Source organism: Somniosus microcephalus, chromosome 22 (assembly GCF_052327205.1).
Source record: "Somniosus microcephalus isolate GS21.2 chromosome 22, FLI_Smic_1.0, whole genome shotgun sequence".
NCBI lineage: Eukaryota > Metazoa > Chordata > Chondrichthyes > Squaliformes > Somniosidae > Somniosus > Somniosus microcephalus.
Genome location: NC_141008.1, coordinates 47,395,711 through 47,412,375, shown reverse-complemented (window position 1 = coordinate 47,412,375; position 16,665 = coordinate 47,395,711). Strand labels below are relative to the sequence as shown.

General features: G+C 53.1%; 2 protein-coding genes across 2 annotated transcripts in view; both read right to left on the bottom strand.

Moving 5' to 3' along the window:
• tekt1 (tektin 1) overlaps window positions 1-4,099 on the bottom strand; it is a 64,125-nt gene extending 60,026 nt beyond the window's left edge. The window contains exon 1 of the mRNA XM_085964628.1: window positions 4,009-4,099. The gene's annotated coding sequence lies outside the window, so the exon portion shown is untranslated. The remainder of the gene's footprint in view (window positions 1-4,008) is intronic.
• The window catches only part of smtnl2 (smoothelin like 2), a 49,625-nt gene continuing 33,808 nt past the window's right edge, over window positions 849-16,665 (bottom strand). Inside the window, exons 5-8 of the mRNA XM_085964625.1 lie at window positions 8,969-9,139; window positions 6,979-7,099; window positions 4,009-4,160; window positions 849-1,238 (exon numbers count right to left, since the gene is read on the bottom strand). Coding sequence (XP_085820751.1) covers window positions 1,112-1,238; window positions 4,009-4,160; window positions 6,979-7,099; window positions 8,969-9,139 — 571 coding nt within the window. The 3' untranslated portion in view covers window positions 849-1,111. The remainder of the gene's footprint in view (window positions 1,239-4,008; window positions 4,161-6,978; window positions 7,100-8,968; window positions 9,140-16,665) is intronic.

Genomic DNA, 16,665 nt, shown 5'->3' with positions numbered 1-16,665 from the left:
GGATCTTTTATGCCCACCTGAGAGCGCAGACAGGGTCTCGTTTTAATGTCTCATCTGAAAGACGGCACCTTCGACAGTGCAGCGCTCCCTCAGTACTGCCCCTCCGACAGTGCAGCGCTCCCTCAGTACCGCCCCTCCGACAGTGCAGCGCTCCCTCAGTACCGCCCCTCCGACAGTGCAGCGCTCCCTCAGTACCGCCCCTCCGACAGTGCAGCGCTCCCTCAGTACTGCCCCTCCGACAGTGCAGCGCTCCCTCAGTACTGCCCCTCCGACAGTGCAGCGCTCCCTCAGTACTGCCCCTCCGACAGTGCGGCGCTCCCTCAGTACTGCCCCTCCGACAGTGCAGCGCTCCCTCAGTACCGCCCCTCCGACAGTGCAGCATTCCCTCAGTACTGCCCCCTCCAACAGTGCGGCGCTCCCTCAGTACCCGCCCCTCCGCCAGTGCGGCGCTCCCTCAGTACCGCCCCTCCGCCAGTGCGGCGCTCCCTCAGTACCCGCCCCTCCGACAGTGCGGCGCTCCCTCAGTACTGCCCCCCGACAGTGCGGCGCTCCCTCAGTACTGCCCCTCCAACAGTGCGGCGCTCCCTCAGTACCACCCCTCCGACAGTGCGGCGCTCCCTCAGTACTGCCCCTCCGGCGCTCCCTCAGTACTGCACTGGGAGTGTCAGCCTGGATTATGTGCTCAAGTCTCGAGTGAGATTTGAACCCACAACCTTCTGACTCGGAGGCAAGAGTGCTACCCACTGAGCCACAACTGACACCTAATCGCAGCAACCATAGCAGATTGCGATGTTGAGTCTGGGTTCCATATGAAGCTCTGGGCTCTGAAGAAAGACCCTCCCTAACGGTACAAATCAAATCTCTCTTTATTGCAATCATTAATGAGCAGCTACATCTGCGCAGGTGCCCGTTATTAGTCTTCGGCCGTGAGCACTGAACGCTGTGCGGTTTACATTCTCTGAGGGTGTCTCCACTCCACGATCGGCGGGAGACGCTGCCGGGGTTCAGCCGCCCCCGCAAGGCTGCCGTTGGTCTCTGCTTGGCCGGGTGGGGGGGAGCTGTGCCGTTCGTCCTCCCCCACCTCGGGCTCGGCAGTCTGGGGGGGCGGTTTTCACTCGAAACGCCGCAGGTGGTTGTAGAGTGACTGGACGTAGGTGAAGACACACATGGGGTCGGGCTTGTTCCCCATCACCATCATGTCCTCCACTTCAATCAGCCTCTCGCAGTGTGCCAGCTTCCTGCAACACCAAGAAGAAAGAAAGACTTGCATTTCTCCAGCGCCTTTCACCAACTCAGGATTCTCAGTGTTTTACAGCCAATGAAGTACTTTCGAAGTGTGGCCACTGTTGTAATGTAGGAAACACGGCAGACAATTTGCGCATAGCAAGCTCCCACAAACAGCAATGGCCAGATAATCTGTTTTATTCATTTTGGTTGAAGGATAAATATTGCCCAGGACACCAGGGAGAACTCCACTGCTCTTCTTCGAAATAGTGGCTGTGGGATCTTTTACGTCTACCTGAGAGGGCAGACGGGGCCCCATTTTAACGTCTCATCCGAAAGACGGCACCTCCGACACTGCAGCGCTCCCTCAGTACTGCCCCTCCGACAGTGCGGCGCTCCGTCAGTACTGCCCCTCCGACAGTGCAGCGCTCCCTCAGTAGCCCCTCCGGCAGTGCGGCGCTCCCTCAGTCCTGCCCCTCCGGCAGTGCGGCGCTCCCTCAGTAGCCCCTCCGGCAGTGCGGCGCTCCCTCAGTACTGCCCCTCGCGACAGTGCGGCGCTCCCTCGGTACTGTCCCTCCAACAGTGCGGCGCTCCCTCAGTACTGCCCCTCCAACAGTGCGGCACTCCCTCAGTATGCCCCTCCGACAGTGCGGCGCTCCCTCAGTACTGCCCCTCCGACAGTGCGGCGCTCTCTCGGTACTGCCCCACCGACGGTGCGGCGCTCCCTCGGTACTGCCCCTCAGACAGTGCGGCGCTCCCTCGGTACTGCCCCTCCGACAGTGCGGCGCTCCCTCGGTACTGCCCCTCCGACAGTGCGGCGCTCTCTCGGTACTGCCCCTCCGACAGTGCGGCGCTCTCTCGGTACTGCCCCTCCGACAGTGCGGCGCTCTCTCGGTACTGCCCCTCCGACAGTGCGGCGCTCTCTCAGTACTGCACTGGGAGTGTCGGCCTGGATTATGAGGCTTAAGTCCCTGGAGTGGGGCTCGAACCCACGACCTTCTGACTCAGACGAGAGAGAGAGAGTGCTTCCCACTAAGCCACGGCTGACAAGGGGTTAAATCTCCCCCTCCCACAGGAGCAGGCACCGAACAGCTTTGGTTAGAATTAAAAAGCAGGCAGCAATTGGCAGGGTCCAAACCATAAAGGTTGAATCGTGCAGTTTACGATGTGACGTTGTAACCCAGCGTGCACCAGTTAAACGAGATTGAACGTTGCGACTGGTGAGCAATCGCGCCGCAGCCCCAACCATCGTACAGTCGGGGAGTGAAGAGCGCTCGCATTTCGTCGTTAAAAACCGTAAAAGTATTTTAACTAACGTTTCTGTGGGTCGGTGATCACTCTCTCTCTCTCTCTCTCTCTTTGTTAAAGTCAACCGCCTCACTCTTTTATAAAATTTGTCGCACATCGCGGCAGCAATGTGATTCCAGGCTTGTAAATCACCTCGTATCCGTGCTCAGAATGCCCAGACAGCATCTGAACCACCCTCAGTTCATTTCCTTCCCGCCAAATGTGGCCACGTAGGACATGTTGCTTTGCGACGCACAGCGGCAGAGCTAGGGGCGGGGCAGGTACACCTAATGGAATATTAGGCTGTGTGAAAGCACCAGTGACACGCTGGGACTTGATGTTGGCCTCGACAATGAGCATTGACAGGCTATTTGACTGCAGGGTGCATCGCGGACTAGCCTGGCCTCACGCTGGCAGACTTAGCAAGGAGAAGGGGGGGGGCCCTGGCTCACGTTCCCCTCCTCCATGAGCCAAAGGCACTGAGGCCTATTGGTAGCTTGCCTTAGTGGGACTAACTGGATAGCTCTTCGAAAGAGCTGGCACAGAGTCGATGGGCCGAATGGCCACCGTCTGTGCTGCAGGATTCTATGATTCTAGCAGTGACCCGCTGAAACATAGAAGATAGGAGCAGGAGTAGGCCATTCGGCCCCTCGAGCCTGCTCCGCCATTCAATGAGATCATGGCTGATCATCCAAATTCAGTACCCGGTCCCTGCTTTCTCCCCATATCCCTTGATCCCTTTAGCCTTAAGAAATATATCCAACTCCTTCTTGAATATATTTAATGAATTGGCCTCAACTGCCTTCTGTGGTAGAGAATTCCACAGGTTCACCACACTCTGGGTGAAGAAATTCCTCCTCATCTCTGTCCTAAATGGCTTACCCCTTATCCTTAGACTGTGACCCCTGGTTCTGGACTCCCTGACCACCGGGAACATCCTTCCTGCATCTAGTCTGTCCAGTCCTGTCAGAATTTTATATGTTTCAATGAGATCCCCTCTCATTCTTCTAAATCCAGCGAGTACAAGCCCAATCGACCCAATCTCTCCTCATACGTCATTCCTGCCATCCCAGAGATCAGCAAACTCCCGACACAGACCCGGGACCTGTGAAACTAAAGTTACCGCCACCCCATGGAATTGCAAGGGCCCCCAGGGAGTAAAACACTAGACGTTTGGTACTATTTTCAATATTCATTCTGGGGGATGTGGGCGTAGCTGGCAAGGCTGGCATTTATTGCCCACCGTTCTTTGTTGCCCTTGAGTTCTTCTCGAACTGCTGCAGTCCTGTGTGGCGAAGGTGCTCTCAGTTGCAGATTCACAAGTATCGCGGGACATGCGATCTTTTGGGATGATCGAGCAGAGATTCAGAGATTCTCAGTAACAGACAGCCGGTCTGGTCATTCCGACTGGCCGCCGCCCCCCCCCCCCAAAGCCACCCCCCCGGGTGACGGAACCTGGTGACGAGCAGGCTCTGTTTAAGGAGCGACAGTACTCACTCCGCCATGCCGAACGCCAGCTCAAAGTTCTGTTTGCGGTTACTGGGGCTCAGCTCGTTGTACTCAAAGGCTTCCGGGAAGAAGGAATGGATGAGAGCACAGAACGCCATCCCATTGCTCCAACTCGAGGAGAAGTTCTGGATGTCAATCAACTGCAAGGAAAAGATAGAGATTTAGAATCCACATCTGTCCCATCAAACACTCCCAGGGCAGGTACAGCTTGGGGTTAGATACAGAGTAAAGCTCCCTCTACACTGTCCCATCAAACACTCCCAGGGCGGGTACAGCACGGGTTAGATACAGAGTAAAGCTCCCTCTACACTGTCCTATCAAACACTCCCAGGGCAGGTACAGCTCCCTCTACACTGTCCCGTCAAACACTCCCAGGACAGGTACAGCACGGGTTAGATACAGAGTAAAGCTCCCTCTACACTGTCCCATCAAACACTCCCAGGACGGGTACAGCATGGGTTAGATACAGAGTAAAGCTCCCTCTACACTGTCCCATCAAACACTCCCAGGGCAGGTACAGCTCCCTCTACACTGTCCCGTCAAACACTCCCAGGACAGGTACAGCACGGGTTAGATACAGAGTAAAGCTCCCTCTACACTGTCCCATCAAACACTCCCAGGACGGGTACAGCATAGGTTAGATACAGAGTAAAGCTCCCTCTACACTGTCCCATCAAACACTCCCAGGGCGGGTACAGCACGGGTTAGATACAGAGTAAAGCTCCCTCTACACTGTCCCATCAAACACTCCCAGGGCAGGTACAGCACGGGTTAGATGCAGAGTAAAGCTCCCTCTACACTCCCATCAAACACTCCCAGGACAGGTACAGCACGGGTTAGATACAGAGTAAAGCTCCCTCTACACTGTCCCATCAACACTCCCAGGGCAGGTACAGCACAGGTTAGATACAGAGTAAAGCTCCCACTACACTGTCCCATCAAACACTCCCAGGGCAGGTACAGCACAGGTTAGATACAGAGTAAAGCTCCCTCTACACTGTCCCATCAAACACTCCCAGGGCAGGCACAGCACGGATTAGATGCAGAGTAAAGCTCCCTCTACACTGTCCCATCAAACACTCCCGGGGCAGGCACAGCACGGATTAGATACAGAGTAAAACTCCCTCTACACTGTCCCATCAAACACTCCCAGGGCAGGTACAGCACGGGTTAGATACAGAGTAAAGCTCCCTCTACACTGTCCCATCAAACACTCCCAGGGCAGGTACAGCACGGATTAGATACAGAGTAAAGCTCCCTCTACACTGTCCCATCAAACACTCCCGGGGCAGGTACAGCACGGGTTAGATAGAGTAAAGCTCCCTCTACACTGTCCCATCAAACACTCCCAGGGCAGGTACAGCACGGATTAGATACAGAGTAAAGCTCCCTCTACACTGTCCCATCAAACACTCCCTGTCCCATCAAACACTCCCGGGGCAGGTACAGCACGGGTTAGATTTCTATAGCACATTTCACCACCTTCAGAACGTCCCAGAGCATATCACATCCAATGAAGTACATTTAAATTGCAGTCACTGTTGTAATGTAGGAAATGCCGCAGTCAATTTGTGCACAGCAAGCTCCCACAAACAGCAATGTTATAATGACCAGATAATGTGTTTTTAGAGATGTTGGTTGAGGGATAAATAATGGCCAGGACACCGGGGAGAACTCCCCTGCTCTTAGAAATAGTGCCGTGGGATCGTTTACGTCCACCTGAGAGAGTAAACGGGGACTTGGTTTAACGTCTCATCTGAAAGACAGCACCTCCAACAGTGCAGCACTCCCTCAGTGAGAAATAATGGTGTTTAATCCACTTCACCACCCATTCCCCACGTGCTCTGTGTTTCTTAGGCGTTATGTTGCCCACTAAACTTTCATCCTGTTCTCAGCTCCCTGGCCCAGGCACCTGTGGCTGAGAGACCTTCACCAAGGCCACTCTTAGGTTGGCCAACAGGAGGCACTCACGAGCTCTCCTGGGTGCCGGAGGAACTGATGGGTGACGGCTCTCCACCCTTCCCTCCCTGTAGGATAGCCGCTGATCGTAGCTCTGCAGCTTACAGCTCAGATCAGAAACCCTGCCCAGTGAGGCATCAAACCCGCTCCCCACCACCCCATTCTGGATTGCTTTTTCTCTACTGTCTAATTTTCACCGCCCACCTCCCTTTGGCAGTACCAGTGGTTCCCTCCAAGTGGTCGTCCTTCATGTAAGTATTGGTGAAATATTCCATTATGGAGAGGGGAGGGGGGGAAATCAGAGCCTAGCTCGATCCTGTCCTCGCATGTGCCCGAGTCACTGGGAGTGCAAACCACGGCTGATGAGTTCCCCTCTCCCCAACTGAAGGGCACTGAGGCCAATTAGCACAACCATAGGAACAGGAGGAGGCCATTCAGCCCCTTGAGCCTGTTCCGCCATTCAATGAGATCATGGTTGATCTATGTCCTAACTCCATATACCCGCCTTTGGCCCATATCCCTTAATACCTTTGGTTAACAAAAAGCCATCAATCTCAGATTTACAATTAACAATTGATCAAGCACCTACTTTGCGGAAGAGAAATTTTTGTGTAGAAGTGTTTCCTAATTTCACTCCTGAAAGGTCTGGCTCTAATTTTTAGACTCTGCCCCCTAGTCCTAGAATCCCCAGACAGCGGAAATAGTTTCTCTCTATCTACCCTATCTGTTCCCCTTAATATCTTGAAAACTTAGATCAGATCACCCCTTAACCTTCTACATTCCAGGGAATGCAACCCTAGCCGGTGTAATCTCTCCTCATAACTTAACCCTTGGAGTCCCTGCTACAGCCTCGATAGAGACCGGCTAATTAAGCACAGATTGCCCGCTGGACCCTGGACCGCACATCAGTAGAAATGGTTCCAAGCATCACCTTTGCCCGCCTGCTCCCTCCCTCCCTCCCTCTCTGGGTGTGTCAGTGGGCATTAACCCTTTGCTTACCTTGTATCCTATTGTCTTGGAGCGACACCACTCCAGAAGGATCTGTTTGATGCTGCTGGCACTCGCCACCCCAAAGCTTTGGGATCGTTGGAGCTTTCCCTTCGAGTCCCCAACTTTGCCCCTGAAAAAAGGGTCAAGGCGGTAAAAACTGAACTGCTCGGGTGGTGGACTGCAGACCTTGTGCATCACCCGGCGAAGATAAAGACCGTTTCGTAGAGTCATACAGCCCAGAAGGAGGCCATTTGGCCTATCGTGCCTGTGCTGGCCCATTTGTCCTGCTTTCCCCCTGTTCTTTCCCTGTAGCCTATTTGGTTTAATTTTATTTCTAACTGGCAAGTACCCCTCTGGTTCAAGGGTTAATGTAGTGCCCTGGGCCGCACAGGCCAGGACAGCGTCCCAGATTCAGTTCCAGGTCTCTGCGCTCAGTTGGGATGCCATAAATGGCCTGGGTGAGGCATTGAAAAGTTAGCAGGGGTTCCACGTCCCGAGAACCATCCAGTGACAGCGCCTCGAAGGTTCACGGGCATGGACACCGGGTAAAGTCGAGACCGGCCGCGGCGTGATGTCCTCCGTGTTGGAAGGATAACCTGTTTTTAGTGATGTGGGTTGAGGGATCAATATTGGCCCAGGACACCGGGGAGAACTCCCCCGCTCTTCTTCAAAATAGTGTCATGGGATCTTTTACATCCACCCGAGGAGGCAGACGGGGCCTCGGTTTAAAGTCTCATCTGAAAGACGGCACCTCTGACAGTGCAGCACTCCCTCAGTACTGCCCCTCCGACAGTGCAGCACTCCCTCAGTACTGCCCCTCCGACAGTGCGGCGCTCCCTCAGTACTGCCCCTCCGACAGTGCGGCTCTCCCTCAGTACTGCCCCTCCGACAGTGCGGCTCTCCCTCAGTACTGCCCCTCCGACAGTGCGGCGCTCCCTCAGTACTGCCCCTCCGACAGTGCGGCTCTCCCTCAGTACTGCCCCTCCGACAGTGCGGCTCTCCCTCAGTACTGCCCCTCCGACAGTGCGGCTCTCCCTCAGTACTGCCCCTCCGACAGTGCGGCTCTCCCTCAGTACTGCCCCTCCGACAGTGCGGCTCTCCCTCAGTACTGCCCCTCCGACAGTGCGGCGCTCCCTCAGTACTGCCCCTCCGACAGTGCGGCTCTCCCTCAGTACTGCCCCTCCGACAGTGCGGCTCTCCCTCAGTACTGCCCCTCCGACAGTGCGGCTCTCCCTCAGTACTGCCCCTCCGACAGTGCGGCTCTCCCTCAGTACTGCCCCTCCGACAGTGCGGCGCTCCCTCAGTACTGCCCCTCCGACAGTGCGGCTCTCCCTCAGTACTGCCCCTCCGACAGTGCGGCTCTCCCTCAGTACTGCCCCTCCGACAGTGCGGCTCTCCCTCAGTACTGCCCCTCCGACAGTGCGGCTCTCCCTCAGTACTGCCCCTCCGACAGTGCGGCTCTCCCTCAGTACTGCCCCTCCGACAGTGCGGCGCTCCCTCAGTACTGCCCCTCCGACAGTGCGGCTCTCCCTCAGTACTGCCCCTCCGACAGTGCGGCTCTCCCTCAGTACTGCCCCTCCGACAGTGCGGCTCTCCCTCAGTACTGCCCCTCCGACAGTGCGGCTCTCCCTCAGTACTGCCCCTCCGACAGTGCGGCTCTCCCTCAGTACTGCCCCTCCGACAGTGCGGCTCTCCCTCAGTACTGCCCCTCCGACAGTGCGGCGCTCCCTCAGTCCTGCCCCTCCGACAGTGCGGCTCTCCCTCAGTACTGCCCCTCCGACAGTGCGACACTCCCTCAGTACTGCACTGGAGTGTCAGCCTAGATTTTGTGCTCAAGTACCTGGAGTGGGGACTTGAAACCACAACCTTCTGACTCAGAGGGGAGAGAGAGAGAGTGCTGCCCACTGAGCCACGGCTGACACTGGAACGTGCTGCCAATGCGGGTGACTCCTGCCCTCTCACACCCTATAACATGCAGGAATCAGGGGCAAGATCTTACCTACTGCCTTCCTGTTCGAACTTCTCAAAGAGAGCCTTCCTCGATTGGGGTCCGGATGTCCGGGGCAGCGTCTGTGACCTCACCAGCAGAGGCCGCTTCTCGCCCTGTCGAGGCAGGGTGGGGGGTGGGGATCTGGATTTGGCGGTCACGTCCGGGTAAAGGTCAAGTACACTGCGGGGAAACGAGGTAACACGTCAGCGACAGCACAGAGAAACTTCCAACACCGGAAGGTGGCGCTGCTCCTTATAGGCTACCTGGGAGGTTGACACAGAGCTGAGCTCTCGCTACTTGACTGTGCCACCTGGGTGCGACTGGGCCGCTCAGACCACGTGGTTCCAGGTTGCAGCCCCAGTCTCTGGGAGTTAGCTGATCTGAGGCCAGAGGGCGTCTCAGACTGGGCCTCAGTGCGCCTGGCCTCGGGTGGATTCCCATCCCCGATCGGTATCCTGGGACGTGAACGTATGGAGATTGCATAAGGACATGATGAGGCTCATCTGGCACGCCGCTCCCATGGAGAAATAGCCCCTGACACTGAACAATCCTGGGTCCCCCCATGAAGAGCAGCCACTAAGGCGAGGTACTGGATGGAGGGAGGGGGGAGTCCCCGAGGAGCTGGACCCCGGCAAGAGTCAGCACCATCGAGGAGGAAGGAGGAAATCGGTAGAAAACTTCCACATGTTCCTGCAACAAGCATCAGGCGTTAGTGTGTGTTAAAGCAGGATCCCCATTCAGGGTAAATCAGCCCATGAATCCCTTTAATATCCCACCCAGTCTAATCCCACTCTCCCCTCACTCCCCACACCCTTTAATATCCCACCCAGTCTAATCCCACTCTCCCCTCACTCCCCACACCCTTTAATATCCCACCCAGTCTAATCCCACTCTCCCCTCACTCCCCACACCCTTTAATATCCCACCCAGTCTAATCCCACTCTCCCCTCACTCCCCACACCCTTTAATATCCCACCCAGTCTAATCCCACTCTCCCCTCACTCCCCACACCCTTTAATATCCCACCCAGTCTAATCCCACTCTCCCGCTCACTGCCCGCACCCTATTCCCCTTTTCCAAGTGACTACCTCAAACTCTTTTATAAGTGATTATTGACTCTAATTTAACAACAGCTTGTGACTGAGAATTCCACATTTTAACCACCCTCAGTGTTAAGACCTTTTTTCTAACCTTGTTTTTAATTCTTGTTGCGATTATCTTAATCCTTTTCATGGCAGGGCAGTGGAGTGTAGATGGTTTGAGTGTCTCAAACAGATTTGGCAGAACCTGTATCGGTTTAGAACAGGCAGACATGGCACGTCTGGGACCCGGGTTCAACTCCCGCAGGAAGGCCCAGCTCTGCTGCTTCTGCTGTCGGGCAGAGTGACGCACCCAGCGTGTGAACACTGTTAGATCCGTGATTCTGAGAGTATGATGTTTTTCAATAACCACACGGATGCTGTAACTTAACAATCAACAGGTATTTACTGGAGTAGGGTAGTCTCAAGACTGGGGTACAGAGGCATGCTCAAGGCTTATATACAGGTGTGGTCACTGCCGGTACTACAGTATACAGGAGCTGTAAAAGTAGTTCTCTCTTAAAGGTACATACATTACAATTCCTCCCCTTTTAGATTAGTAGTACCCATAATATTCAATTAACACTTTAACATGTACATTAAACAACAATAGTCCATTTATAGATTCAGTCTTTGGGGCGGCTTCCTGACCCTTTCGGGATAGCGCCTTTCCTGAGGTTCTTGTTCTTGGTGTGGAGGCGATTCTGGCCCCTTTTCATCGGTTAGTTCATCGGGTTCCACTGCTACTGGTTCGGAGGTAGATGCTATCGGTATGTCGGGTTCATCCCCAGGTACGCAAGACATGGGGTTGACTCGTTCCTGTGACGCTAAGATCTGATCAACATGGCGTCTCACAATGTTCCCCCCGACATCCACTGTGTACATTAATGGCCCCTGCCGTGTGCATATCGTTCCGGGTTGCCATTTCTCTGTTCGGTAGTCACGGGCCAAGACTGGTTGTCCTACATTGAAGCTCCTTGTCGGCTTCTCATTGATGTGCTGGAATTGTTTATCCTCAACATTTCTTCGCACATTTGGTCTAAGCAAGTCCAGACGAGATCGCAACCTTCGGTTAAAGAACATCATGGCCGGGGTCTGGTTGGTAACTGCATGTGTCGCGTTTCGGTAGGCTAATAAGAAATTGTCCACCTTATGCTGTAGTGGAATTTCATCGTCGCACATGGCTTTTATCGCCTTCTTAAAGGTTTGTACGAACCTCTCGGCCAATCCATTTGTGGCTGAATGATACGGGGCGGATGTGTAATGCCTTACCCCATTCCTTCTCATAAATTTTCGAAACTCTTCGGACACAAACTGTGGTCCATTATCAGAGCAAATCTGCTCTAGCAAGCCGTTTCTGGCAAATATGGTCCGGAGGACTGCAATTGTTTTCTCTGTAGTGGTTGAGGACATTTTTATCACCTCAGGCCACTTCAAATGAGCATCCACTGCTATTAAGAACATTGAGTCCATGAATGGACCAGCAAAATTAATATGCACCCGTTGCCATGGAGAGGAGGGCCACTCCCATGGGTGTAGAGGGGCATGTGGTGGTGCATTTTGGACCTTCTGGCATCCTGAGCAGCTCTTGGTTAGGTCTTCGATTTGTTGATCGATTCCCGGCCCCACACATAAGCCCTAGCAAGGCTTTCCATTTTCACTCCCCCCAGATGACCTTCATGTAGCTCATTTAGCACTCTCTCCCTTAACTTGGGTGGAATCACCACTCTGGATCCACACATCACTGTCCCCTGGCATACTGACAGCTGTTCTCTTCTGGATGAGAATGCTGGCAACAGTGAGTCGCCATGTGTTGGCCATCCCCTCACCGTCAAATCATATACCCGAGACAGCGTCGGATCATTGCGGGTCTCCTTCTCTATATCCGCGTTCGTTACTGGCAATCGTTCAATTATTGACGAATAAAATATCTCGATAGGGTCCACTGCTGGTGCTTCCTCCACAGTAGGCAGTGGCAGGCGCGATAGCCCATCAGCGTTTCCATGCTGTTTCGTGTCTTTATATTCTATTTCATATTGATTCGCCCCTAGAAACAGGGACCATCTTTGTAACCGTTGTGCCGTCATTACTGGAACGCCCTTCTTAGGATTAAAGATGGAGACAAGTGCTTGGTGGTCAGTCAGCAAGGTGAACTTCTGCCCATACAGATAGTGGTTGAATTTTTTTACTCCCCATACTAGGCTGAGGGCCTCCCTGTCAATCTGGGCGTAGTTGCACTCGGCTGAGGTTAGTGACCGAGATGCAAAGGCTACTGGCCTCTCCAACCCGTCTGGGAATTTGTGCGACAGCACCGCTCCAGTACCATAGGGTGATGCATCACACGCCAAACGAATTGGTAGTGCTGGGTTGAAATGGGCCAACACCTCTTTTGATGTGATCAATTCTTTACACTTCTGGAAAGCTCGTCTACGTTCGTCATTCCACTTCCATGGTACCCCTGTTTGCAGTAGGGTGTTCAGTGGGTGTAATACCGTGGACAAATTTGGTAAGAACTTATGGTAGTAGTTTACCAGCCCGAGGAACGACCTCAGTTGTGACACATTTTCCGGTGCTGGAGCCTTGACTACTGCCTCAATCTTTTCAGGGGACTTATGTAACCCCTCTTCATCGATGACGTGGCCACAATACGAGATCTGCTTCTGGAAAAACTCGCACTTGTGGCGATTAGCTCGTAGCCCATATTCCTTTAATCTGGTGAGCACCTTCTCCAAGTTGGCGAGGTGATCACTGTCATTTTCGCCCGTGACCAGGATGTCGTCCAAATAACACTGGGTCCCTGGAATCGCTTGCAGGACTTGATCCATTGCCCTTTGCCAAATAGCCGGAGCCGATGCTACCCCGAACACCAGCCGGTTGTATTGATAGAGACCTGTATGAGTGTTAATCGTAAGGTATTGTTTCGAGGCTTCTTCTACCTCCATTTGCAAGTACGCCTGGGCTAGATCATTTTGGTGAAGCGTTTCCCTCCAGTTAGCGAGGCGAAAATACCCTCAATTCGTGGAAGCGGATATTGTACCGTGTGAAGGACTGGGTTCACTGTCACCTTAAAATCCCCACAGATGCGGACCTTCTCAACGACCTCTTCATTACAGGAACGATGGGTGTAGCCCACTCGCTCCAGTCTACTTTGGACAGTACTCCTGAACGTTCCAACCCTTCCAGCTCTGCTTCGACAGTTGGTCTGATCACACAAGGCACTGGTCTGGCCTTAAGAAACTTTGGGCTTGCATTTTCCTCTATTTTAATCGTTGCTGTTATGCCTTTTAGTGTTCCGAGTCCCTCCTGCAACACTGCTTTTGCGTCAGTTAGCATTTTTGACAGTCGTCCAGGTGTGACGTCGTCATCCTTTTTGGCCTCAACCTTCAGTGCCTGTATGGAATGCCAATCTAATTGTATCTTCCGGATCCATTCACGTCCTAGCAGTGGTGATCCTCCATCTGGCAATAGATATATATCCATTTTAGGTATTTCCTGGCCTTTATATATCACTTTCACCCTTATTTTTCCTTTGGGGTAGACTTTTTGCCCCGTGTACGTCTTCAAGACAATCTCTGTAGCTTTCAAGGGTATATGTGAAAATAGCCGCTTGTAGTCCCTTTGGTTTATGACTGTTAGGGCTGATCCTGTGTCCAATTCCATTTTCACTTGGACTCCGTCTATCTTGAGTGTAACCCAGATAGTCTGGTGATCCTCCAGTTTGGTTACCTTATGTAGTTTCAGACAACCCAGCTCCTTGCTTCCGGAGTCTGTGTCACTTTTCTGTTCGTCTGAACTACTGTCCATCATCACCTGTACCTTTTTGTACTTCTCCTGTGGAGATTTCTTGCTGTTGGCTTTCTTCCCAGACCTGCAGACTCTTGCTATGTGTCCTGCTTTTCCACACTGTCTGCACACTTGGTCCTTGAACCAACAATCCTTCTGGTCGTGTGTTGTTCTGCCGCAGCGATAACACTTCCCTGTTCCATAGGACATTTAATTGGTGCCATATTCTTGCGGTCTCCGTTGTATCTCTGCAGCGCCCCTTGCGGCTCCTTCGTGTGATACTGCCATACTGAAAGCCTTGTCCAGCGTAAGATCCTTTTCTGATAGAAGCCTTTTCTGGGCTCCTTCACTTTGCAGCCCACACACAAACTTGTCCCTTAACGTATCTGCTAGTCCCACTCCAAACTGGCAGTGTTTCGATAGCTTGCGCAGTTCTGTTAAGTACTCAGCATTGCTTTCGCCTTTGTGTTGGTTCCTTTTATGGAACTTAAATCGTTCTGCTATCAGCAGTGGTGTGGGATTTGAGTGGTCCTGTAGGATTTCTACTATGCTTTCGAAATTCTTGTTCACAGGCTTCTCTGGGGTTATTAGGTTTCGCAGTAACCCATAAGTTTTTGCACCCATGGAATTTAACAAAACCAGTGCTTTCCTAGCATCTGGCACTTCATTCGCCCTGCAGTACACCTCAATACGTTCCACATATGTCGCCCAATCTTCGACTTCATTGTCGAACGTAGAGATACTGCCACTCTTCGGCATCCCTGGGTCTGATTTAACTGTCAAAAATGGCGTCTCCCGCGCTTTCCCTTCTTCTCCGCGGCTCAATGGCGTCTCCCGCGCTCTCCCTTCTTCTCCCCGCGGACACTGTTCAGCCCTTGAGCCCTGGCTGTGCTCTGCGCGTTCTTTTTAAAAAAAAATTTTGTGCGCCTTTCCCGTTTCCGCCGCTCGGTCCTGAACCCGGCTGTTGCTTTACCCTCTCTCTCTCTCTTTTGTTTTTCCTCGATGCCGCTCGGTTTTCAACCCCCGGCTGCGCCCTGTGCATTTCACCCTCTGTCTTACCCCGTCGACGCTGCTCGGCTTTCTCTCCGCCGTCGGTCGGCTCCAGCCGCCGCTGTCCGGGAAGGGTCTGCGCTGTACCTGTCGTCAGTCTATTGCTGATCGTCGTGGCTGGGGAACCAAGCCCGGCTCTCCACAGCCTCCCCTGCGATGTTCACTCTCTGCCGGACGACTGGGTGGTTGCTCGTGGTCGACGCCCGTGTTTCTGGCCTCGACTTTCTTCCACCGCCCTCCCGGAGCGAATCCTCGAAGGGAAATGCAGAGTTGCAGGTAGATTCAAATCGACACTCGTCGCCACTGTTAGATCCGTGATTCTGAGAGTATGATGTTTTTCAATAACCACACGGATGCTGTAACTTAACAATCAACAGGTATTTACTGGAGTAGGGTAGTCTCAAGACTGGGGTACAGAGGCATGCTCAAGGCTTATAATACAGGTGTGGTCACTGCCGGTACTACAGTATACAGGAGCTGTAAAAGTAGTTCTCTCTTAAAGGTACATACACTACAAACACCAGCCCGCAAATCCAGCTCGCTTTCAAGTAGGAAAATGTCCCGTCTCTTGTAAGAAGCAGCAAATGTGGTGAATGGCTCTCACTTCTCTTGGAGATATTTGTAACTTTCTCTTTATGTATTTTAGTCAGTTCCCCCCTGCTCCTCCCCCCACCACTCCCTCCGTTTATCCCCCTCTGTGTCTGGACACCTTTGTGGTTGTGAAGCTATGAGCCCAACTGGCTTCCCGTCCGTCACCAGTGCCCCCCTGTAACTGGCTTCCAGGGATCGCTCAAGCCTGACACTGACACAGAGCTCTTAACAACAATCTGCATTTATACTTATTACAATTCTTACAGGGCTTGACAGGGTAGATGCAGGGAGGATGTTTCCCCTGGCTGGGGAGTCTAGAACCAGGGGTCACTGTCTCAGAATAAGGGGTCGGTCATTTAGGACCGAGATGAGGAGAAATTTCTTCACTCAGAGGGTGGTGAATCTTTGGAATTCTCTACCCCAGAGGCCTCTGGATGCTCAGTCGCTGAGTATATTCAGGACAGAGATCGAAAGATATTTGGGCACGAAGGGAATCGAGGGATATGGGAATAGTGTAGGAAAGTGGAGTTGAGGTAGAAGATCAGCCATGATCTTATTGAATGGCGGAGCAGGCTCGAGGGGCCGAATGGTTTACTCCTTCTCCTATTTCTTATGTTCTTAGACAGCGCCTTTAACGTAGTAAAATGTCCCAAGGCGCTTCACAGGAGCGATTATCAAACAATTTGACACCGAGACACATAAGGAGAAATTAGAACAGGTGAAATTGGTCGGTTTTAAGGAGCGTCTTAAAGGAGGAGAGCGAGGCGGAGAGGTTTAGGGAGAGAATTCCAGAGCTTAGGGCCCAGGCAGCTGAAGGCACGGTCACCAATGGTGGAGTGATTAAAATCAGGGATGCTCAAGAGGCCAGAATTAGAGGAGCGCAGAGATCTCGGGCGGGGGGGGTTGTGGGGCTGGAGGAAGTTACAGAGATAGGGAGAGGGGGCGAGGCCATGGAGGGGTTTGAAAACAAGGATGAGAATTTTTAAATCATTGTGTTGCTTAACTGGGAGCCAGTGTAGGTCAGTGAGCACAGGGGGTGATGGGTGAACGGGACTTGGTGCGAGTTAGGACAGGGGCAGCAGAGTTTCTGATGAGCTGATGTTTATGGAGGGTGGAAGCTGGGAGGCCGGCCAGGAGAGTGTTGACAAAGAAAAAGCAGAAGGTTGGGGCAGATCCGAGCAAGCGGTGAGTATGGAACATCTA